Source organism: Urocitellus parryii, chromosome 7, assembly GCF_045843805.1.
Source record: "Urocitellus parryii isolate mUroPar1 chromosome 7, mUroPar1.hap1, whole genome shotgun sequence".
In the NCBI taxonomy this organism is placed as follows: Eukaryota; Metazoa; Chordata; class Mammalia; order Rodentia; family Sciuridae; genus Urocitellus; species Urocitellus parryii.
Genome location: NC_135537.1, coordinates 180,664,779 through 180,687,975, shown reverse-complemented (window position 1 = coordinate 180,687,975; position 23,197 = coordinate 180,664,779). Strand labels below are relative to the sequence as shown.

At 59.5% G+C, this 23,197-nt stretch overlaps 1 protein-coding gene across 1 annotated transcript in view; it reads left to right on the top strand.

The window, feature by feature from the left end:
- Positions 1–23,197, top strand: part of Dnah17 (dynein axonemal heavy chain 17) — a 95,356-nt gene that overhangs the window by 1,392 nt on the left and 70,767 nt on the right. The window contains exons 2-18 of the mRNA XM_026408392.2: positions 91–284; positions 699–891; positions 1,084–1,183; positions 1,442–1,527; positions 1,713–1,838; positions 2,389–2,541; positions 2,666–2,752; positions 4,504–4,671; positions 5,136–5,252; positions 9,987–10,252; positions 10,921–11,116; positions 13,081–13,227; positions 18,178–18,286; positions 18,794–18,897; positions 19,279–19,419; positions 20,539–20,682; positions 21,943–22,125. Of these exons, the coding sequence (XP_026264177.2) occupies positions 91–284; positions 699–891; positions 1,084–1,183; positions 1,442–1,527; positions 1,713–1,838; positions 2,389–2,541; positions 2,666–2,752; positions 4,504–4,671; positions 5,136–5,252; positions 9,987–10,252; positions 10,921–11,116; positions 13,081–13,227; positions 18,178–18,286; positions 18,794–18,897; positions 19,279–19,419; positions 20,539–20,682; positions 21,943–22,125 (2,514 nt within the window). The remainder of the gene's footprint in view (positions 1–90; positions 285–698; positions 892–1,083; positions 1,184–1,441; positions 1,528–1,712; positions 1,839–2,388; positions 2,542–2,665; positions 2,753–4,503; positions 4,672–5,135; positions 5,253–9,986; positions 10,253–10,920; positions 11,117–13,080; positions 13,228–18,177; positions 18,287–18,793; positions 18,898–19,278; positions 19,420–20,538; positions 20,683–21,942; positions 22,126–23,197) is intronic.

Below are 23,197 nucleotides of genomic sequence, written 5' to 3'. Positions count from 1 at the left end.
TGCCTGGTGTGGAGGAGGACTCCGTCTCCCCAGGGCTGAGGCCCAGCCTCCGGGGCAGCTGGGGTGAGCGACAGCAGCTTTTCTGTGCAGGTCCTCTACTCTCTGCTCAACCAGAGCGAGAACATGGAAGGCTGGCCCCGGGTGGTCTCGGAAGACATCGTGAAGCAAGTCCACAAGCTCAAGAACGAGATGTTTGTGATGGGCGGCAAGATCAAAGGGAAGACCCTGCTGCCCATCCCAGAGAACCTGGAGAACCTGGACGGCGCTCTGGAGTCCATGGAGAGGTACTGGCCGGACGGGAGGCGCCTGAGCTGGGGCCAGGGAAGCGCTTCGTGGCAAAGGCGTTTTGTGTTTTGCAGCTGTTGAAACACCCAAGGACAGGAGGGCACCTTGGGTGGCACCAAGTCGGGTAGATGGCACAGGGCAGGGAAGGAAGAGCACAGGAATCCCTGGGATTCCGACTCCAGCCACCCCACCTCCCCACCCCTTCACACACTGTGGCTCCCCAGTGCCATCCGCACATGCGCATGAACGAAGCCTCAGCGTCCACACGGCCGGGAGCCAGCGTGCTCGGCTTGAGGATTCAGTGCTGAGGGACAGGAAGAGGCAGCAGGGGGGTCCAGAGGTGGATGCTAGGCTAGGTGGAGGCTGTGGCAGGTGTGTGGTGGAAGAGCATGGTCCTCCCTTGTGCCTGGCAGGATCCTCTCCTCCCCGGACAACTCCCTCCTGCACGCCATTGAAACCATTATCATCGACTGGTCCCACCAGATCCGGGACGTGCTGAGCAAGGACTCGGCCCAGGCCCTCCTGGACGGGCTGAACCCCCTGCCCCAGGTTGAGTTCCAGTTCTGGGACGCCCGGCTGATGAACCTCAAGTGCATCCACGAGCAGGTAGGGCCTCTGCTCGGCTGCGATGGCCCAGTCCCTGCTGGGTGGCTCGGCCCGGCTCAGCCCCTCAGCGCTGACTGCCCAGAGTCTCCCAAGACCTGCACAAGTCCCCCTCTCCAGCCGCCTCAAGTCGGGCTGCCCTCATTTTAGGGTCTGCAAGTTCACTCGAGGGGCCCGAATCTTCTGTCCTTTCAGCTCAACAGGCCCAAAGTGAACAAAATAGTGGAGATCCTGGAGAAAGCCCAGAGCTGCTACTGGCCGGCCCTGCAAAACGTCTACATGAACGTCACCGAAGGTGAGCCCGGGACACCTCCCGTGAGTTCCCCGAGGAAGCCAGCCGTGCCTCCTGGGAGGGGCTGGACAGGTCCCTTGACCACCAACTCCAGAGGGCATCCATCTCCCCCACGAGCCGCTTTTCCGGCCCCCTCCTTCCAAGAATGATCCTGGGTCTTGAAGGAACAGGTCTCAGGAAGCCCAGCCATTTTGGCACGGTGCCATTTTGAAGGGATTTCCCCCCCCCCCCATGATCAGAGCTTGTTCCTGTTCCACTCAGGGCTGAAGGAAGCCAACGACATCGTTCTCTACCTGAAGCCCCTGCGGATCTCGCTGGAGGAGATGGAACAGGCCGACTTCTCGGTGGTGTGTTGGCAGGGGAAGCTCACGCTGTGTGTGATGATGGGGGCTGTGTCCTGGGAGCAGGGGGCTGCAGGCTTCCCTCTGTCACAGATGTACAAGGTCCTCTGGGACCCTCCCCTGGGTGCCCAGTGCCAGCTGGGGCAGTATGACAAAGCCAGTCCCCGGGTGCCTGTGCCGTCTCTCTCCAGCTCCCGAACTTCATTGCCAAGGTGCTGGACACCATTGCCTTCATCTGGGCCACCTCGGAGCACTACAACACGCCCTCCAGGGTCATCGTCATCCTGCGGGAGTTGTGCAACCAGATCATTGAGATGGTGAGCCTCGCCTGCCCGCCCGGCCGGGCCTGGCCCCCTTACTCTCCGTTCCCCAGCCACCGAGAAAGGGCCGGGATGTTGGCTTGAGCATCCTGAGGCTGGGTCCTTCTGGTGGCCACCTGGAGGTCTCCCAGAGCCTGGGAAGTACCTTTCCCACTCCACTGCAGGAGGAGACTCACCCAGGGAGCCTGCACCCCAAGACCCAGGCACTTCCTGTGTCCCTCAACACACGCCCTTAGTCATCAGTGCTGGGTTGAAGGCGGCAGCCCTAGGCTGCCTGCGTGCATGCAGATCAGCCTGCAGTCCTCGCTCCCGGAGGGTCCCTAGTCATCTGTGACCCCAATCCATTCTGACTGCAGCTTTGGCACAGGCTGAGGGGACAAGTATGGGAAGCCACTCAGTACCCTGAAAATGGCTCAGCAGTTGGCATTTGGGTGGCGCCAAGTGCCCAAGCAACAGTCCCCCGTCAGAAGAAGCAGACCCCCGGCCTCGCGGGGATGGCTCCCCATCCTGAGCATCTCTCCAGGAGTCTGTCTTCTGTCCTGTCCAGACTCGGACCTTCCTGAGCCCTGAGGAGGTCCTAAAGGGCTTGCAGGGCGAGATCGAGGAGGTCCTGAGTGGCATTTCGCTGTCTGTGCACGTCCTGAAGCGGGTCTTCCAGGCCTACGACTTCTGCTGCTCCAACATGAAGCTCTTCTTCAAGGTACTGCCCCCCGCCCCGGCAGGTCACCCTGGGAACACCCACGTCGACCGCACCCCGGCCGGCAGTCGGGTAGGTGGGCGTCTGAAGCAAACACGGCTTCCCTCTCTCTCCTTCCCCCCCCCAGAACAAGGACCCCGTGCCCTGGGAGTTCCCATCTTCCCTCGCCTTCTCCAGAATGAACTCTTTCTTCCACCGCATCCAGACCATCGAGGTAAAAATGAAGCTTTGTTCCGCCTCACCTCGACTTCCCACCTGGCCTTTCTAGAATGGCCCCCAGGTGGCTCAGTGGTGAAGCACCTGCCTAATGTGGGGGGGCCTGGCTTCCACCCCCAGAATTGCAAAAAATAAAAAATAAAATATCCAGAACAGTCTGCCAGTAAGGAAAATACAAGGGAAGACCAGTCGTCTGTGTCCTGGGGAGAGGAGAAACCCAGGCTTGGGGGCAGCTGGACCTGTCTGCCAAGGTCAGAAATGACCCACTGGGTTGCTTCTGCCCTGAGTTCACTCCACCAGCAGGTAGCTACAAGTTCAATGGCCACAGTCAGGCAGCCTGGAGGACAAGGGCAGGTAGTGACTAAATTATCACAAAGGAAGCCTTGAGAGGCCCCGGTGGACCCGCAGAGTGACCCACAGCAGATGAGAACCTAAAAGTGGGCCAGGATGGCTCTCCCTGGGGAAAGAGGGTCCAGATGGAGGGGCGAGGAGGCTTGGCTGTCTGCTTTGCCATCTTCTGCATGGCTGATTTTTTTTTTTTAACTGTGCACATGTGACTCAAAAAATGGGGAAGGGAGTAATCCTGGAACCACTGAGCGTTAACTATAGGATTTTAGGAAAGCGCTGACCTTTCTCAGCCAAGCCTCTGGGAGGCAGACGGGGAAGCCTCCTGAGAGCGTGGGGTGGAAATCCCCGGGTGTTCATTCAGACGGAGATCTGGCCGGGCGGCTGTGGGTTCCTGTGTCGCAGATTCTGAATCAGGATGAAGGCTCTGGGGGTGAGGAGGTCTTGGAAGTGGGGCAAAGGGCTTCACTGTCCAGGCCAGTCGGGCCAGCCTCACCTACCTTGTCCTCCATGTTGGCCGTCGAAGCCTGAGAGCAGGTGACATGGCTGTCTCTCTGCTCACCTGGGCTCCCTGTGGCCCTGTGGTTGGTGCATCCTAGGCCTCTTGGGGTCAAGGGCGGCCCCAGCAACCTGCAGCACCCCCAGGGGAGTGACGCCAACCCCACAGGAGCATCTGCGTTCTAAACCCTGCCTGGCCCTGGGCTTGGCACCTGGGTGTCCTTTAGGGACCTTGGGGACCTCTTTTAGGAAACAAGAACATCACACGCAGAAGCAGCAGCCAACAGGTTAGGGTTAGGGTTAGGGTTAGGGTTAGGGTTAGGGTTAGGGTGGGTGAGATGCAAAGCAGAGAGCAGAGAGGGAACCAGACTCAGGAAGGACACAGGCCGCAGGGAAGGGCAGGTGCGGAGGCCTCGGGAAGGGGCAGGTCCACAGACAGAAGTCCACATAGGAAGAGGGATGTGCACACCTGCCAGGGCCACCTGCTGCTGCTCAGTGTGGACGGTTCCAGGGAGCAGAGAGCCTCAGCGGGCGGAGCCTCAGGAGCCACCCAGGCTGGGCAGACGGAGGTCTCTGAACAGTGCTGTTGACTGAGTGACGTGTTCCACCAGCAACGGTCAGGACCAGACCCCAGACTTCACCTCCCCCTGCTTGTCGGCATTCCTAACACGCAGACGATGCACAGACCCCTTCCTTCCGACTCTCTCTCTCCCTCTCTCTCTCTCTGTTCCAGAAACAGCTTCAAAGCCCATCACACAGGTGGACACAGGCCCCAATGCTCTTGTCACCAGGGTGTTTTGGTCCCTGGCCCTCCCTGCTAGGGTCAGAGTGAGCTGAGTCACAGGACCCTGGAGTTCAGCTGGAGATGGAGGACTGAGCTCATGGGGGTCTCCCTCTCCCCACCAGGATCTCTACAAAACTGCCATCGAGTTTCTGAAGCTGGAGAAGATCGAGCTCGGGGGCGTGCGGGGCAACATCCTGGGGGGCATGGTGACTCAGATTTACGACGAGGTCTTTGAGCTGGTGAAGGTTTTTGCCGAGTGCAAATACGATCCCTTGGACCCTGGAGACTCAGTAAGTCCTCGGGCAGGGACGGGTGCGCTTGGGCCCAAGGAGCAGAAAGGTGTGTGAAGGAAGCAGGCCACCTGCAGTCCACCACCTTAAAAGTCGTCAAGGAACTGGGCACGGTGGCACACACCTCTAGTCCCACCTACTCAGGCTGAGGCAGGAAGAGTGAGCTTCAAGGCCAGCCAGGGCAAATCAGTGAGACCTGGTCTCAAAGTCAAAAAAAAAAAAAAAAAAAAAAAAACCTGGGGATATGGGTCCGAGGCAGCACACTTGTCTAGGAGGCGGGAGGCCCGGGGTTCAGTGCCCAGTACTGTCCCCCAAAAAGAAAAAGGTGTTACACAAACCACACAAGGAGCAGACCCACACCAAGGGGCATCCTGGCTTGCACTTCACCCCGAGACCTTCTCACCAGGGGGAGGCTCCACCCACTGCCCGGCCTCGCGAGCCGACTACCCACCATTTTCTTCTAGAGTTTTGACAATGATTACGCCGACTTTGAGACGAAAATCCAAGATCTGGACAGGAGGCTGGCCACGATCTTCTGCCAAGCGTTTGACGACTGCAGCTCCATTGAGTCCTCTGCGAAGGTGAGTGAGGAGCTGGGCGCTGCCCACCGTGAGTCCCGCCTGGGCCGCATCAGCCAGCAGGACAGAGGCGCAGCCAGACCCCTTCCTTCAGACTCCCAGCTGGGCACTCGAGGAGCCCGGCTCAGGGCTGATCGGAGGCTGATCTGCTGCCTCCAGAGAAAGGCAGTGTGACGGGGAGGGAGGTACCCAGCACCAAGCCGCATGTCCGAAGGTGAGGCCTGCGCCTGGCTCTGCCTGCCCAGGGCTGCTGACGTCTGCAGAGCATCTTTTGTGGGGATAGCATCTGCCTGAGGCAGGTGGGTCTCGGGTAGTTCTTTAGTCTCGAGCATGGCGGATTCTGGAACTAACTTGAGGTCACCGAGTCGTCCCAGACCTGTGACTCTAACAAAACGTGCCGGTTTTGACGTTTGCTCTTGAAGGCCTGTGGTCTGGTTTCCCCCACGTCCAGTCTCTGTCCCTCTCTCCTTGTGTTTGAAGGGTTCATTCAGATCTATGCTCAGGGGGCGCATTTGTCTTCCTCTGCTCTCTGTCATGGAGAAGAGTTTTCTCCAGGAGAGGGTCCCCAGGGGTTCCCAGCCAGAGTCCCCTCACCCCCGTGTCCCCATGTCTCCACTGAGGAGTGGTGGGGTCCTTGATACACATGAAGAGAAGAATTTCAGTACCTCTCAGCAGAGGTTCCTTTAGAAAAGCCGGGAATACTCACTGGAGGGAGGATGTGGCCACTGCAGAGCGAGGACCCGCTTGGGGGTTCCCAGCTCCTCTTCTGAAGGAGACTTGGCCAGGCGTCACTTGTGGGGTGACACTGCCGGGGCATCTCGAGGTGCTTTCTGGGGGTCTGGTCAGTCTCAGAATCCTCAGGCTCTCGTGCCTTCTCTCTCTGAGCTGCAGATGGCACTGGAAATCCCCCTAAATCCTAGGTTCCTCAAAACGTCACACTGCCCTTTGCTGGAGCTCCGTATCGGAGGCTGATTAACACTGCACCAGGGAGATTCCCTAAGTGTGGGCCTGACGGGCCTGGGAGGGCCACAGCTCTGAGCCTGGCTGCGTGGGCCCACAGGACCGGCCATCTTTGTAGGGCATGTCAGGGCTGGCTTCCTGGAGCTGGGCTGGGGACCCAGGAAGCCCCCTGCCCCTGACTGAGCACAAACATCTCTCCAGGATGTGCCTTTGTCTTTTAACCATCCTCTGTAAAGATGCAGATGCGTGGGCATTGGCAGCTCTGCAAATACAATGAAGTCTTGGATGGTTGGCACCCCAAGCAAAATACCACCGAGTGCCAATCAGTGCTGTCTCATGCTGTGGTCAAAGAAAAAAAATTAAAATCACAGTAAGGCAGATTTCACTGGGGCCCATAGCCATGGCTACAGGGACCCCTGCAACAGGATCTGACAGTGGGGGACAGAAATTGGGTCAACTCTGAACACAGCGTGGGTGAGTGGAACCCACAGCCCAGGAGCAGGAGGGGTCAGGAGATGAAAGCTACTAAGAGAAGGAACATGGTGGGAAAGGGACTCTGTCCGAATCACCTGAGCAGGATTCCTGCTAAAGCCAGGCCTGGGGACCAGACCCCACCTGATGGGATGTCCAGGGTGGGGGCTGCTCGCTCACCACACATGGGGTCTAGCTCACGCTGCTGTCACAGGGACACGCACACGTGGCCTAGGAGGGGCTTCGGGAGCCAGCTCGAGTTTAGCCACCAGAGAATCTTGATCACCGTGCCGCGTCCTGGGCCTCTCCCTAGAGTGCTCCTCCTGTCCTTCCTTCCCTCCGAACACCACCTGGCCCCTCCCTCCTCCTCCTCCCCCGGGCTCCTTCCTCCCTCTCACTGGCGGAGGCCGAGAGCCGGCTTCCCTTCTTGGGGCACCCCCACCCCCGCCGCTCTGTTCTGTGGTGTGTTGACGTCCTTCTGGGATCCTGACCTCCCAAGCAGGATAGGACGACTGCCCCCTGCCTGCTGAAGGCGTGTGACTGAGGGTCACTTAGGCCCAGCCTAGCCCACAACAGCAGCCTTGGCTCTGTGGCCCAGGGGCTGCAGCTGGGGGAGGTGGCTCACTGCGGCCCAGAGCTTTGCTGTGCAGCCGCATCCAGTTACTAACCCAGAGGCTCTGAGTCGGTCCTTTAACGCCGAGAGCCCGAGGTCGGGGTCTCCAAAACAAGAGGGCAAGGAGGAGAGCGCAGGATTGAGCCGGCCGGGCGGCTGGCACGTCCCCTCTTATGGTAGTTATTCCCCGGTGTACAGGGGAGGAAACAGGCTCAGGGAATAGGAAAAAAAATCCCCCCCCCCCCCCCCCCCCGTGAGCTTGGCCAGCAACACAGGCTCAGACTCGGCACCTTTGTGACTTTCCACGACATGGGAATTTATTGAATCACGATGGTTCACCAGCTACGGGGCTCTCACCGGGTTTAATTCGCCGAGTCCTCGCAGTTCCCTGGTATGGAGACCACAGCGACCACCCATTCTGTCAGCCCACTCCAATCTCAGTTCCTCTGTCTGCAACACGCACGTCCCACGTCCCACTTGACACAGGGACACAGCGGATGCAGAAGGACCGGCGTGGATGACAGGTGCCAAAGAGCCGCGGCGGCTGGCCAGAGGAGGCGAAGCCAGCCTGAGAACTCCAGAGGCATGGGGAGGACCGGCCACTGCAGCACTGCCAGGGCCAAGGCCAGGGCTGGGGGAGCAGGCAGGGTGGACCAGGTCACTCAGGACATGACTGGGCTGCAGTCCCGGGGATCTGGGGATGTGTTCACCAGGCGGTCGGTCTGAAGGATGACAGGTTGGCACACGCCGACCCCAGTGCCACGTCTAAGGTGCCCCTTCTTCTGTGTCCTAGGTGAGGGCCTGCATCACCGGGTGGTCTGGTTTGTTTGAGAGGCTCACGGGCCTCGTTTCCCTGATGTGGCTTCGATGCAGCCAGGCGCCCATGTGCTTCTGATTTGATTCTTTGACGACGGGGCAATGAGCTTGTTTCGGTTTGTGCCTTCTGGTTGCGCTGGGCGGCTGGAGTTATGTCCAATACCTGGTGGCTACCTACTTGCCCCGACAAGTTTCCAAGCCCTTCCGCTTGGAAAGGGAGTCGCCTGGAGTGACTCGTGGCAAGCTGTTGCTTTGTAACGTGGGGTGACCAAGGACTAGGCCCTGCTGATCTGCACAGCGTGGAGTGACTCGGAGCAGGCACCGCCGGCTCCCCTCACACAGCCAGGGCAGGACGCTCTCCTGGATGGGAGTCTCTCGGGCCCCAAAGGCACCCGGAGGTTTCTCCCCCATAAATGTGGTTTAGAACAAGAGGAGCAACAGATGGGGAGGACCATCCGGGTGCAGGCTGAGCCCTGCCCGGGGCGTTTTTCCTGGGGTGGGCAGGCGGGGAGGAAGGGAGGGTCACCTTGATGAGCAACACCCAGGAGTCCTGGCCTTCTCTGTGTGGAGCAGGTGGTCTCGGAAGCAGCCAGGTGCCTAGATGTGTTCCCAGAATGACCAGAGAGCTGTCCTTCCCCTGGGGCCTGGAGGAGGCGCCCACCCTTTAGGGCCCAGACGCAGCTTCATGCTCTCATAGGAAGTCACTGTCTAGTTCCACTTTATCATGGTGCTAGGTCAGAAAGGCCTCGGCCTCCAACTGTCCCCATGCATCTTACACAGAGCCTTCTCCTGCCCTTGACGGCCCCGTGCCCTGCCAGGGTGGGCCTGGGGCCCCCACTCCAGCCCCTCCACTCCCCTGTGCCCTCGAGGCCTGGGTGCAGGTTCTCCTGTGAAGAACACCTGTGGGTGCAGGTGACTCCTGGAAGGAAATAAGATGGACTTCCCTCCCAGAAGCCAGAAGCCAAAAAAAAAAAAAAAAAAAAAAAAAAATCTGTGAGCACAAAAGAGAAGGAAGAGAAACGGGGAAAATAAGGGGGTGGGGAGGAGCCACTGAGTGGCATTGCCCCCGACTGTCACAGGTCGACTTCTTTAAAACGTGAAGGTGGTGCCCACCTGTGTCTGTGGGTGGCCGTGGAGAGCAGGGCCTGGCTGGCCCGAGTGTCCTCAGGCTCAGGTCTTCCATTCTAAAGCACGTTGTGGGGGACAGTGGTGGTTATTTTTTCAAGCCCAAATCTGGGACTGACTGGGACTCACACAGGCCTGCCTGCAGGGCCCCACTGGGTCCTTGGTGGCCGCTGGCAGCTGGGTGAGCCCAGACAGTAGGGGCCCCTGTGTGCCATCTTTCTCCTGCTCTCTGGACCCTCCCCGCTTCACCGTCCCTCCCCCGCCCGCCACCATTGCTGCTTTTCAGAGTGAAACCAATTTCCTGGTGTCGATGTCGTTTTCCTGGCCTGAGCCTGGTCTTCCCAAGAGGAAGGACCCTTGAAAAAGCCTCTCTCCTCTGGCCGTCAGAGCTGCCCGGGTAGAGGAGTGCAGGCCTGGGCCCTGTTCATGTTGACCTGTGTTTTTAGTTGTTCTCGTCTCCCTGCCCACACCCTTGTCCCCCTGGCCTGGGATGAGCCCTCCTGGGCCTCAGAGCCAGCAGGCACACTGGTCTATCAGCCGAGCACGTTGGGGCTCCACAAACAGAAACCCAGGACCCTGCAGGTGCCACAACCAGATGCAGAGAAATGTCCAAATGGATTTTTTGCTTGGACAAAGTATGTGTTTTCTTGATCGTAAAGCTTGGCCCTGCCTATTTTTGTCAACAACCCTGGGCTGGGGACAGGGCAAGACACGGGAACTCTGGAGAAGACGTGCTCTTGCTGTCTCCCCAGCTCCTGTACATGTGCGGCAGTCTCCTGGAGCGGCCCCTGATCCTGGCCGAGGTGGTGCCCAGGTACTCCACCATGCTGGAGATGTTTGATACCGAGCTGGACAATGCCAAGCTCTTGTACGATGCCCAGATGGCAGCGTCTGCAGAGGGCAACATCCCGCCCATCCACAAGAACATGCCCTCCGTGGCCGGGCAGCTCAAGTGGAGCCTGGGGCTGCAGGAGAGGCTGGAGGTGTCCATGAAGCACCTGAAGCACATCGACCACCCGTGAGTGCCAGCTGGCCAGGCCCCGGGCAGCCTCGACTGCAGGGGACGAGGCCCTTCCTGAGCCCACGCCATCCCAGGCTGCCCGCCCACCAGCCTTCACTTCCAAAACAAAGTTCCAGAGAGGCCCCTGCAGGCCTCCCCCCTCCCCAAAGGCCCTCCCAGGCTGGTCCTCACCCTTGACCACCAGCCTGGGGAGATTTCAAGATGCCCAAACGGAACACACTGAGGCTATTTTTGCCGTGGGCCAGGACCAAGCAGCCACCGAGCCAGGGCCACTTGCCCTTGGCAGAGGCTCTAAGGCTGGCTGCAGTGGAGGGTGGCCGCAGGGTGGGGGTACAGCTGGTTAGAAGCAGTCACCTGAGGACGGCTTTTCTCCGGTTAGGGAAGCGGTTATCCGTCCAACCCTCGCCCTCCATGGTGATTGCCACCTGGGCTACCATTGGCTTCCTGGACTTGGGGCTTCAGCTGGGGGGCTGGCTCCCCGGGCTGGCAGTGACAGATTGTGGGGCCGAGTTGTACGCCAGGGTCTGGCCACTGTCCACCTGAACATTCAGCCCATCAGCCTCCAAGAAGCAGGGGGCTGGCTGGTGCTTCAGGCGGAGGCTGGCAGAGACGAGCCGTCCCAGGGAAGCCTGGTGACTTCCAGCTCCACCCAACTCTGATTCCAGGGTCATGTCCAGCATGGAGACCAAGATGATCTACCAGAAATACGACGAGATGTTGGAGCTGCTGCGCAGCTACCGCGAGAAGGTGTACAAGCAGTGGGTGGACAAGGTGGACGAGGACTGCCACTTCAACCTGGGCCAGCCGCTCATCCAGCGACACGCCACCACCGGCCTGCTCCAAGTCAACTTCAGCAAGGCGGTGGGTCCCGGGGCACCGTCACCCAGGAGCTAGGGGTCCGGCTGGGGGGACAGGAGGAGCCCAGGGCCCACTGTGGCTCTGAGGTGGCCCGTCCCACCAACAGCGTTCATTTGTGAAGGTTGCTGTTGATGTCATTGGCGGTGGCCACTTTATTTCTGAAGCATTTTTAAGTATGTCCAGGATCTATTTGAGATACGAGGCAAAAGAGTAGCGTCCTTGAAAAGACTTTCAAAAATGCCCCTCTTTAAAGCTTGGTCACTTTTCATTTGATCCCAAGAGAAAAACGTCGATTTGAAAGTTTAACAAAAGGGTGGGGGGAGAAGTCACCCGAGTGAGCTGTGACCTGGTCAGCCTGGGTGTGCCGAGGACAGAAGCGGGGGCGCTGAGCTCCTGCGGGGGCTGCCTGGGGCCCGTCCTGTCGGGGTGAGGGGGTAATACCAGGGAGGCAGGGAAACTCCCCTTCACTAACATCCGTTGGTTCTTTCATTCCACAAAGATTTACTAAGCACCTACTGTGTGCATGTGTTTGGGGAAATTAATAAACCAGAGAATCAAAGGTCTCTGCCTGCCCTCCTGGAGCTTATCTGCAAGAGGCGAAGGGAACGTGAGGGAAGAGAGGGAGGGAGTAGCACAAAGAGGCAGGGATACCACCCACGTGTCAACCCGTGACAGCAGGTGCACGGGGAGGGCAGTGAAGAGGGTCCTCAGGGCTGGAGGAGGGGGCTGGGAAGAGATACAGGAGGGCTGGGGGTGCAGGTTAGGTGTGGTCCAGGTCTGCCAGAGTGCGGGGGCTGGCCAAGCAGAGGTACAGCCAAGGGCCTCTGAGCCAAGGGTCCAGCAAAGCCCAGAGGTGGGAGTGTGTCGGGCATGCTCTAGGACCAGCAAGGTGGCCAGTGGGGTCGGGAAGAGTGGACAAAGGGGAGGCGGTGGAGAAGAGGTGAGGGAGAAGCCTCAGGAGCCACTGAAAGATAGGGTTAGGTTTGAGCTAGATGGCAGAGAGGCTGGACCTGATTTACATCTGTGAAAGACCCCTCTCCACGAGGGCTGGCAGAGCCTGGGAGTCCTCTGCTGCAGTGCGGGTGGGACATGACAGCCCAGCCCAGAGGGTGGTGGCTTGGGCACATGGCAGCCAGGCAGGTGGTGAGGAGTGGCTAGATCCCACGGTGGTGCCCCGAGGTTCTGGATACAGAGTAGGAAGGAAGAGAGAGGTCAGGGCCACTGTTTAGGGCTGGGTGACCAGAGGATGGAATGACCATCAGCTGACCTGGACCACGAGAGGCAGGCAGAGCAGGCTGAGGGAAAGCTCGGCTGTTCTGTTTGTTCGAGGGCAGATGTTGACAGTGGGTCTGAGAGTCTGGAGGTGGGGAGAGAAGCTGGGGTTGGAGACGTCCCTGTGGGGCTCATCGACACACGGATCGTATCTTAAGCCATGAGGTCAGATGAGACCAGATGAGAAGGACCACACTCTGGCTCTCCAACATGGACATCCCCAGATTTTCAAGAGAGTGATAAGAGTGACCAGGACAGTCTGGTGTCCTGGAAGCCATGGTGGAAGTGACCTGCTGCTGGGAGGCCATGTGACATGGCGGATGGAATCAGCAGTGTGCAGGTGTTATCCAGTCCTGATGGGGATGGCTTTGGGGGACAGAGCAGTAGTGGCAGGGTCACCCCGCTCTCCTGCATCAAATCCAGGTGGGAAGAGAAGGGGAAGGATCCTAGAGGACCCAGGTGAAGCCCTCAACGAGGCCTTTCTCCAAACAGCCTGGGGTGGGCGAGGGGAGGAAGAGGCCAGAGGAGGGAGGTGGGGATGTGTCAGCGCGTCCTGGCAGGGACCCACGGTTAGGGTGAAGTCATCCTGACCTGCGAGCCAACACGGCCTCCCGCCAATGCCCCCGGGGCCCCTCTGCTCCTGCTGCGTCCAGCTTCCCTACTAACATGGTCTTTCATCCTCTTTTGCCATATAGTTGGTGGCCGTCCTGAGAGAAGTCAAGTATTTGAATTTCCAGCAGCAAAAAGAGATTCCAGGCAGCGCAGAGCACCTCTTCTCTGAAAACGAGACCTTCCGGAAGTTCGTGGGGAACCTGGAGCTCATCGTGGGCTGGTACAATGAGGTAGGCTGCCACCTCGTGTGCTCTTGCTGCCAAGTCTCGGCTTTGGTTGAGAGCAAGCAGGGGGTGAGCTCTGGACGCAGAAGAGGACCAACAGTGTGTCTTCACAACCACGCGGGGTTCCAGCCCTCACGGTCAGGTGTGCAAGGACGGTGGGGACCCGGAGCAGCTGGTGACGGACGCAGTCCCCCCGCAGGGCTTCACCCGAGAGGCTTTCCTCTCCTAAACGCCTCCTGGATAACATGAAGGCCACGCACTTCCATTCCTCTCTTAAACTGGGGGAGGAAGGGGCTTCTGGAACCCAGGCTGGGACTGTCGGTCTCCCGGGGCTTTGGCCAGCGGGGAGGTGCCTGGACACGTGGCCAGTCCACCTGCAGCTCTGTGTTCAAGAATCCCTGGACCCCTGATGTCAGACCTGGGTCGCTGGCACACAGTCACAAAGAGGCTGCCATTGTGGTAGTCGGCAGGCTTGCAGACAGTGCCTCCTGGTGACAGGGCTGTGACAAGGCTGTTTGCTCAGAGCACCTTCCTCCTGGCGGAAGGACCAGAGGGATTCAGAGGGAGCCTGGGAGGCCTGGGGGTGGGGCACAGAGCAACACGCCTGTCTTTGTCCTGGGGACCCCCTCTCTTAGAGACCCCAACCGCAGGGTGGCAAAGGGACATTATGGTTTGGATCTTAGCAACCCCTGGTCAACCATGGGCTACACCCCCAGCCCATGGCGCTATGGGGGTGGGGGTGGGGGTGGGAGGAACAGAACCTTCAGGAGGTGGGGCCCACGGGAAGGAAGCTGGGTCACGGAGTGTGCCCTTGAAGCAGCCTCTTGCTCTCTCCCTTCGCTTCTTGCTACGAGGTGAGCAGCCTCCTGCCTCACTACGGGCCCAAAGCAGCTGGGTCAACCCAGGGCTGCAACCCTAGGAGCCATAAGCTGGAATACACCTTTCCTCTGAGCCCAGTGGCCCACACCGGTAATCCCAGCAGCCCGGGAGGCCGAGGCAGGAAGATGCCAAGTTCAGGGCCAGCCTCAGAAACATAGAGAAACCCTGTTTCAAAACAAAAACTCAGGAGGGCTGGGGATGTAGCCCATGGCTGAGCACCCCTGGGTTCAATTCCCAGTCCCACAAAATAACAATAACAACAACAATAATAGACATTCTTTAGTTGGTTTTTTCCCAGGCATCTTGTCACCATGAGGCACAGCTAACACAGGTGCCCCCTGGGACCCCAGGTTTGACCCCCGCCCCCACAGCAGACGGCCAGGTGCAAACTCAGTGTGGGTTTGCTGTCGCTGCTGTAGCTCAGCACCACGAACCAGGTGGCTTGAAACAGCACAGGCCCCTGGTCTTCTGGGGCTGAGGTCAGGAGTCCACAGCCTGTACCTTGTGCAGGAGTCGAGGTGCTGGCCAGAGGTGGCTCTGGAGACTGTGTGAGTCCCTGGCTTCTCCAGCACTGAAGGGCGGCCACGTTGCTTGGCCAGTGGTCCCCTGGGAGGGTTCTCCTGAGAGCAGGGGCAATGGGACAGGGAGCTGGACCTGAGATTCATGGCAAGGGATTGTCTCCCGTCGCGACCGAGGCCAAGAACTCCCCACGCCTGCTCTCTGCGAGCTGTGAGCCCGGAAGGCCAGCGTGGTGATTCAGTGTGAGCCCAGAGCCTGAGAGAGGGGGCAGGTGATGTCCATCCTGCCCAACATCAGGAGAGCAGAGGCGATGTCACAGGTGAGCAGAGAGCCAGGAAAAGGGGGCAGAGCCCACCACCCTGCACCCACCACTCAGGCCTTCACAAAGTTAGATGAGGCCCACCTGCTGGGGAGGAGCCCTGCTTCCTGAGTCCTCCACTCAAATGCTCATCCCATCCTGAAGTGGCCGGATGCAGTGTTAACCTAGGCCTCCCCTACACACAGCTCGGCGAGTGACAGGTAAACTGACGGTGACAGCCACGTCCTAGCTTCAAGGCTCTGCATTCCAGCTCTGCTCCCCTGTCATGGGCCTCCTCCTCAGCTCTCCTGCCTCCCTCCCGAGATTGCATATGGCGCCGACAGCCCAGCCCCCCACAGGCTCCCTGCAATTCCTCTCCCGCCATGCAAGGCCACAGCTCCAGGACCCCCAGGGACTGGGGCTGGACACCACCTCACCACGGAGGAGCAAAACAGATGCCCTCCCTTGTGTTCCTGGGGATCTGGAGTGAGTCCCAGAGAGCACTGTGTCTGTGCGTGCTGGGGCCCAGGGAGGGGAGAGGCAAGCCCCCATCCTGTCACCTGGGAGGCACGCAGGAGCAGAGAAGGAGGGGACGAGAGGAACCAGTGCCCAGGAGAGGGGGCGCTCGCGTGGACTTCGGCCCCAGCCCCCTCTCTGTGGCCACTTCCTGTCCCGCCCTGTGGGGTCCCTTGCTAAGCCTTGCCTGAGCCATAGCAACAAATGGAGCGGTGCCACATGTCTGTGTGACAGAGAAGTGGCAACAGTGACATGGTGAGATAAAGGATGTCTCTCCCAAGGGGACTCACTGACAAAATGCCACGTGGAGGAGATGGAGGCCACAGACCACCAGGTTTCGACGGTTCCCCCAATCCAGCACTGCGCTGGGTGCCCCAGAAACCAGGAAGGTGGAGGCGGCGGCTGGGAGCCAGGGAGCCGCTCTCGCTGGGTGGCAGCGCCTTTGGGAGCAGTTGGGAAGCCCAGGGCAGAAGGAAGCTTGGCGGATGGCTGTCACAGAGAGTGGTCAAAATATCAGCCACCGTGAAACCGCCACAGAATGAACCACGGCCGAAAGGTGACCTGCCACGTGTTGAGCACAAAGCACGCTGATGTCGGCTCTTCAAGGTCAAGTGGGACGGACTGTCCTTGGGCGCTGTGGGCTGTGAAGGGAACTGCCCTGAATCCACGTTCGTCAGGACCATTCCCTGGGTTCTCTGGAGCAGCTCCCAGCCAAGGTGCAGAGAAAACAGAAGCCAAGTAGGGGGCAGAGAAATGTTCCCGGCCTTCCCCCGGGGCCAGAGGTCTCCTACAGTGACCGTGTAATCAGGGGAAATCAACCACAGTATTTAAAATGAAATAAAGAAACTGACGACCTGCTACTTTATTTCCAAACAGAGCCAGCCAAGCTCACCATGTCCAACCGGTCCACTGCAGGCCATGGGCCTCAGATTCTGTCTGATCAGCCAGCACCCCCACCCTGGTCCAGGGCCAGTTATTGCAGGTTGAATTCTGTATCAGGGCCCCTTCTTGAATGCCACACACAGAGCTGAGGCTACAAACCCTGGAGGAGTGTTAGCTGTCCCACACGGACGCTTCTTCTCAGTGAGAGCTCGGCCGCTGTCCTGGCAGAGGGCAGTGGAGCTGGGCCCTGAAGGGTGGCCTCTGCTCACAGTCCTGCTTGGCCACCCACAGACGCTCCTCTTAGCGCTGCCTGGTCCTCCACGGGGAACGGCCTTGAAGCTTTGCTTCTCTGTCCTTACCCACCTGTTCTAAGAGTTCACGGCCCGAAAGCATTAGGGACATCAAGGGGATCACCATTTGAAGTTCCACGTTTATGCAAAACATTATTCTGAAAGGCAAACTGTCAGCGTTCGGTGTTTTGTTGTTTGCTCGTTTTTGGAACCAGGGCTTGAACCCAGGGGCACTAACCACTGAGCCACTTTCCCACCCCTCTTTATTTTTAACACAAAGCCTTGCTAAGTTGCTTAGGGCCTCCCTAAGTCGCTGAGGCTGGCCTCAAACTTGCGAATCTCCTGCCTTAACCTCCGGAGTTGTGGGGATCACAGGTATGCTCCGCTGCGCCCTGCTGACTGTCCAGTTCTAACCCTGCGTGACCCCTCACTTCCCTCAGACCCACACGTGAAGCAAAATGCTGCAGGATGAAAGGCTATTCCAAAACTCGGGAGGCGCTGGTCATTTAAGGGAATGATTTGTAAGAACTGGGTACGGGCCTGGGTTGTGGCTCAGCAGTAGAGTACTTGCCTAGCACATGCGAAGCCCTGGGTTCGATCCTCAGCACCAGGTACAAATAAATAAAATAAAGGTATTTGTCCAACTACAACTAAAAAATAAATATTTAATACAAAACAAAAGAACTGGGTTCAGCCTTCCTTTCCTTTCTTCCTTGTTCTGATTTTGTTTTGTGGATTTGGGGTTTCGAGTGTTCGGTAGTTTCTTGAGCAGGGAAGAGCCGAATCAAGACCACAGAACCCACCTGGCACAAACCCGGGTCTGCTAACTATGTGAGCAGCTTTTCTGCAGGTCCGGATCCCCTGTTCATAACCAGACTTAGACCCCCGAGAAGGGGAGTGGCGGTCAGAGCCCAGAAACGCTCCCGTCATCCACGTGCACTTCTCTGGATTTTTCTAAGACTCTGTTAAGCTTTGGATGCAAAGTGTCCCCCAAAGCTCCTGTTCCTGCGGGAGTCCTCAGAGGGGCAGTGAGTGGACGGTGAGGCTGCAGTCTAGTCGGTCCACCCTAGTTTGAATGGACTGGCTGGTGGTAACTGGGCAGCTGGGGTTTGGCTGGGGGAGGTGGGTCCCCTGCTTCCTGACTCCGCCATGAGCTGAGCAGCTTTCCTCTGCCCCTCCCCTCACCTCAGGCCCGGAGCAGTGGAGTGGCCGGCCACGGACTGAGGCTGAGCCCCAGATATACCCTCCTTCCTCCAAGTTGTTGTTCTTGGTCGTTTTGGTCACACTGAGGCTAAGCTGCCTAGCCCAGACTTAAGCACAGTTAACACACAGTTAGGGCAGGCCAGCCTCTGGCTTCACACCACAGGGCGCATCTCTTCCCACGGTGACGCAAATCCTTTGTCACCAAAATCACTGTAAAAACCGAAATCTCCTGAAACATAAGTTACATATAATTCCCCCCAAACTCCATGCTGGTGACCAGCCGGGTGTGGAGAGGCCCGAGTCCTCGCCTTGTCTCTTCCTCCTGGGGTCCAAGTCCCGCTCGGCTAGGAACAGGCCCTTGTCTTGCAGATCAAGGCGACGGTGATGGACGTGGAGTACCCGCTCATCAAGTCAGAGCTGGAAGCCATCGACGACAGGCTGTCCAGCGCTGAGACCACGCTGTTCTGGAACAGCCAAGGTACCCAGGCCACCCACTGCCTGGGCTCCACGGGGTCCCAGCTCCCCACGCGGGTCCCGAGACGCTCCAGGAGCGGCGCTGGCACCTCCTGGCCTCCTGCAGCAGCTGCAGCTGTGTCAGGCTGAGGTCCAGAGCCCAGGGTCACTCTACCCACTGCCCTGTCCCAAAGGGCCCAGGGGTGTCACTTACACACAGAACTGGGCACAGGCCTCTTGGGGATTGTCGGGGGAGAGAGAACAAGCCCACCAACACGTCTCAGCCCGCTGCAGGCGGCCTGGAGATAGAGGAAGGGCACACCTCTTCCCCGGCTGCCCCGGCCCAGGCGGCTCTGTCAGGAGGCTCAGGTCTCTGGGATTCTGCTCGTGGCTGGAGGGGCCGGAGCCCAGGGCCGGGCTGCAACCCAGGAGTCCTGGGTTCTGGGGGGAAGGCAGTCGGCTGCTCTCCTCTGCTGAGTAGGAGACGGGCTTGGGGAGCCGTTCCCGTCACACTGCTGTCTGCTGTCTTCAGACGTGTTCCAGTACATCCAAGAGATGCGGGAGGTTCTCCACGACCTGCAGAACAGGATGCAGAGGGCGAAGCAGAACATTGAAGGGATTTCCCAGGCCATGAAGGTGAGCGGACCCGAGGGCAGAACCCGGGAAGGAGACAGGGCGCGCAGGGAGGCCCGGGGCCAGGGCCACATGCGGCAGAAAGCACGGGACCCTGCTGTGAAACGCCCTGGACGTGTAGCATGTCACCCTGGAACTGGATTCTGTTCCCAAGTGCTGAGCTCAGCAGAGGGGTGCAGGCCGACGGTGCTGGGCTGGCACTAGAGAGAGGGATGGGACAGGCTCTGGCCCTCAGGAACAGGCCATGGCCCAATACAGCGTCTGCAGCACTCTGCCTCCCATGAGCCGCGGGCCGGACTCTCAGGAGCCCTGGGCTCCCCTGGAGTTGCCAAGGGGGGCAGTCACAGCCTCTCCAGGTCCTGCGCCCTCTCGCCCTCCCTCCAGGACTGGTCGGCCAACCCCCTGTTTGAGAGAAAGGACAACAAGAAAGAGGCTCTGCTGGACCTGGACGGGAGGACGGTCAACCTGAACAAGCGCTACACGGCCGTCAAGGAGGCCGGCGCCAAGATCCAAGCCATGGTCACGGTGAGCGCGAGGTCCTGGGGAGCCACTGGTCCCACAGAGGGCGGGAGAGAAGGCAGAGGTGGAAAGCTCATAACGCGGGCAGCACCCGCCGTCAGTGCCACCGCAGCCCCAGGGGCTCCCCAGGGCAGTGTGCAGACCCCCTGTCCTTAACCTAAGACAGACTTTCCTTAGGACAGCCGGCCTTGGGGCTCTGGGCTGGGAAGCCTGACTCTTGGTGTGTCCGCCCTCCTCTGTCCAGGGGATCGGAACCCATTCCCGCCCTGCACAGAACTGGCACAGGGAAGTGACCTCCCTTCTGCACCAGCCTGTTCTCCAGGGTCAGGCTGCATCCCCAGGTTTCCTATCTGTGAGGGTGGGCAGCAGAACAGGCACGAGGTGCTTCCAGCCAGCACAGTTAAAGCCATGCGAGGGGGTGACACAGGCACACGGGACGCTCCGCCTGGGCACCAGGCAGGGGTGGGGGAGCCATGAAAACTGGGGCTTTGCATCAGCTGGAAAAGAGAATTCCCTCCTGGAGTTCCAGACAGTATGGGGGCAGCTTGGGGCTCCCCAGGGCAGTGTGCAGATTAACGGTGTGGGCTCTGATGGCAGGTCACATGCAGACCCCCACCGGTCCCCTGGGAGGATGGCCCGTGTGGCTCTTCTGGTGTCTCTTCCTTGTGGCTCTGAGGGCTGCTGCCCCAGGGAACGACTCAGCTGGACTGCCTGTCCTTCTGTCCATCAACCCCAGCCCTGCCCACCCACCTCCCTCAGCTCCTGCTGACCCGTGCACACGGCCAGGTCCGGGGGGTGGTGCTGGAGAGAACAGCCAACCCTGCTCTTCTCAAGCTGGGCCTCAAAGTGGATGCCGACCAAGCACAGAACCGTTTAGAGTGGCCGTCTGTGCCACTGTGGGAATGAGCAGATGGCTAGAGGGATGCCGGTGGGGGACAGGGGGGACACCCAGCAGAGATGGGACCTTAGGGAGGGGGTGTCAAAGCTGATCCCTGACACCTGGCTGGAGCGGGAGGGAGCGGCCTGGCACAGTCAGGCACCTCAGAGACGCTGAGGACAAGGACGGAGGTGGCCCAGGGAGTCCTCTGAACTGAACCCTGAGCTGACACCAACACGCTGTTGCAGGAAAACACAGAGCTGTTCAGAGCAGACACATCAAGCCAGCCCTGGAAGGACTACGTCTCCTACATCGACACCAAGGTCCTGAAGGAATTCGAGTTCTTCATCCGCAAGTCTCTCAATTACCTGATGGACAACATGGCCTTGGATGTAAGTGGTCAGGGCAGGACCAGCCCGAGGTGTGGGTGTGAGAGGGTGGGGATGTGCACACGCTCTCCCCATAACACAAGGTGAGGTCTGGCTGGGAGACCGTGGTGTGGAGTTTCTTTATCTAGATAAACGGATTTGCCAGGTGCGGTGGCGCACACCTGTAATCCAAGCATCTCGGGAGGCTAAAGCAGGAGGATCTCGAGTTCAAAGCCAGCCTCAGCAACTTAGCGAGGCCCTAAGCAACTTTAAGAGAACTTGCCTCTAAATAAAATATATTTTAAAAGGGCTTGGATGTGACTCACTGGTGAAGTGCCCCTGGGTTCAATCCCTGGTACCAAAAAAAACCAACAGTTATAAAAATCTGCGTATTAAAATCAGAATACCCAGTCACCTCAGTCTGCCAACAGCACCAATCAGCTGGAAAAAACCTAAATGGATCCGAGAGAATGGTCCTACCTGTGGCCAGGAGGGGCGGAGCAGGCACTGCTATCCCCTGAACGTGTTGATGGGGACCAGGATCCTGCCAGCAACACTGGCCACGAACCTGCGCGTCCCCTGTTAGGCGGAGTGCTAACCAGGCCAGACCAGAGGGAGCACTGGTTCACTCCACCAAGAGACGACCCCAGGTCCTCCAAGAGGGTGACCCTCTCCCCACCCGATTCCCCTGCATTATGGTGACTGCCAAGTGACTCTGAGGACTGCCACTGAGGCAGGTCAGAGCCCCCCGACACCCTCAGGAATAGCATGGCCCTGAGACGCTCGAGCCACGGTGGGCAGCAGGAGGAGCGCAGGTCCTAGGGGCGGGTCCGTGACTTCCTGGTCCATTCTGCTGTGACGGGATGCCAGACCAGGGCTTCCAGGAGCAGATAGGGCTGCGGCCACCGGGGAGCTTTGGCAACAGGAGCCGGGGACGTGAGGGCGGCCAGCAGGGCTGTGTCCTCTGGTTGTCTCAGTAACCTGGAGACGGAGCATCGGCTGTCCCCACCCTCCACACTGATGACCCTTGCTTTATACATTCATGGAAACTGAAGCTTAAGTGACCTTCTCGAGGCCACACAGCGGATGGTCAGCAGCTGTGGGCCTGGGGCCAAGTGACCGTCTCCCCAGGCACCGCCTCCCCACACAGCCTGCTCCTGAGGTGTCGGTCCCTGGGCCTGCGCTTGTCCCCTATTGAGAAGGGCACTCCCTCAACCTCACCTCGGACAGTGCCCAGGACGGTGCTGGGAGAGCCACGGCCCTGACCGCGACCCCTTGTTTCAGGAGAGTGTGGCGCCCCTGTTTGAGATCCACATGGAGCTGAACGATGAAGGGCTGACCTTCAACCCGTCGCTGGAGGTGGGCTCTGAGCGTGGCTTCCTGGCCCTCATCGAGGGCCTGGTCAATGACATCTACAACGTGGCCAGACTCATCCCCCGGCTGGCCAAGGGCAAGGTGAACTACAAGGTCAGTCCTGGCCGACTGTGGCCTGCCCTCTCCCTGTGTGGGCAGCCCCCAGCTCGGCACAGTGACAGCAGTGGCCCTGAGTCCCCAGGACTGCAGACTCTCTCTCCCTCTCTCTCTCTCCCTCCCCTGAATCTGTCCTTCCCCAGGGGCCTCTGGTCCCCTGGGTGGCACTCCCAGCCGGATGTGGGGAATGTGGTCTCCACTGCCCGTGGGTCCACTCTGGGGATCGCCCCGCACTCGGGCATTTCCAGTCTGGTGTGTGCTGGTGTGTGTGAAAGCGCGTGTGCGTTTTTGCCTGTGTGGTGAGGTGAGTGGGGACACAGGAGGACAGCGCTGACTCCCGGGAAGGTCTCGGGCACCTTCTACCACGTGCAGCTGAGAACTCTTCCCGACGGAGTCGGGCTTGTGACTTCTGAGTCACAGAAAGGTGGCATGCCTGTCCCCCGTGAGCCCAGCAACCTGTCCCAGAGTTCAGAATGGCTCGCCACAGTTTGGCACACACGAGACAAGCCAGTGCCCTTGGAGGTGGGGTGCCTGGGGGCTGCCCTCCACCCCCACCCGAGTTTCCCCAGACCAGTAGCCGTGGTGGACAGAGCTAGCCGCCCCCACCCAGGGCTCTTATGGCACCCAAACACAGGGTGTCCCAGAGACCCACTGGGGACAACAGGACGGGACGTTGCAGAACTGAAGGGCTCTGTGTGCCAAGGGTCTCTCAAAGCCTGCCAGCTAGGGGCACAGACAGCCTGAGTCTGGCCTGTGCCACACGGTTGGCAGGTGGCGCAGGCTCAGGCACCCACAGCCAGAGGCCCAGGCACCCAGGCCTGGGTGGCGGAGAATCCCAGGGGTGCTTCTGATGGGACAGCCTAGAGGAGTTGGGGTGAGGGCAGACGGGACGGAGCAGGAGACCTTGGAGCTGAGAGCCTGGTGGGGTCCAGGCTGCCAGTCTAAAGTCCTAGGGACCTAGGGGACGATGGCCCTGCAGGGGGACTGGTAGGAGGGAGAAGCCTGTCTGTCTGAGGAGTTGGCGCCACCTGGCGGCTGGAGGGAGCTCCCACTGGCCCAGCTGACCAGT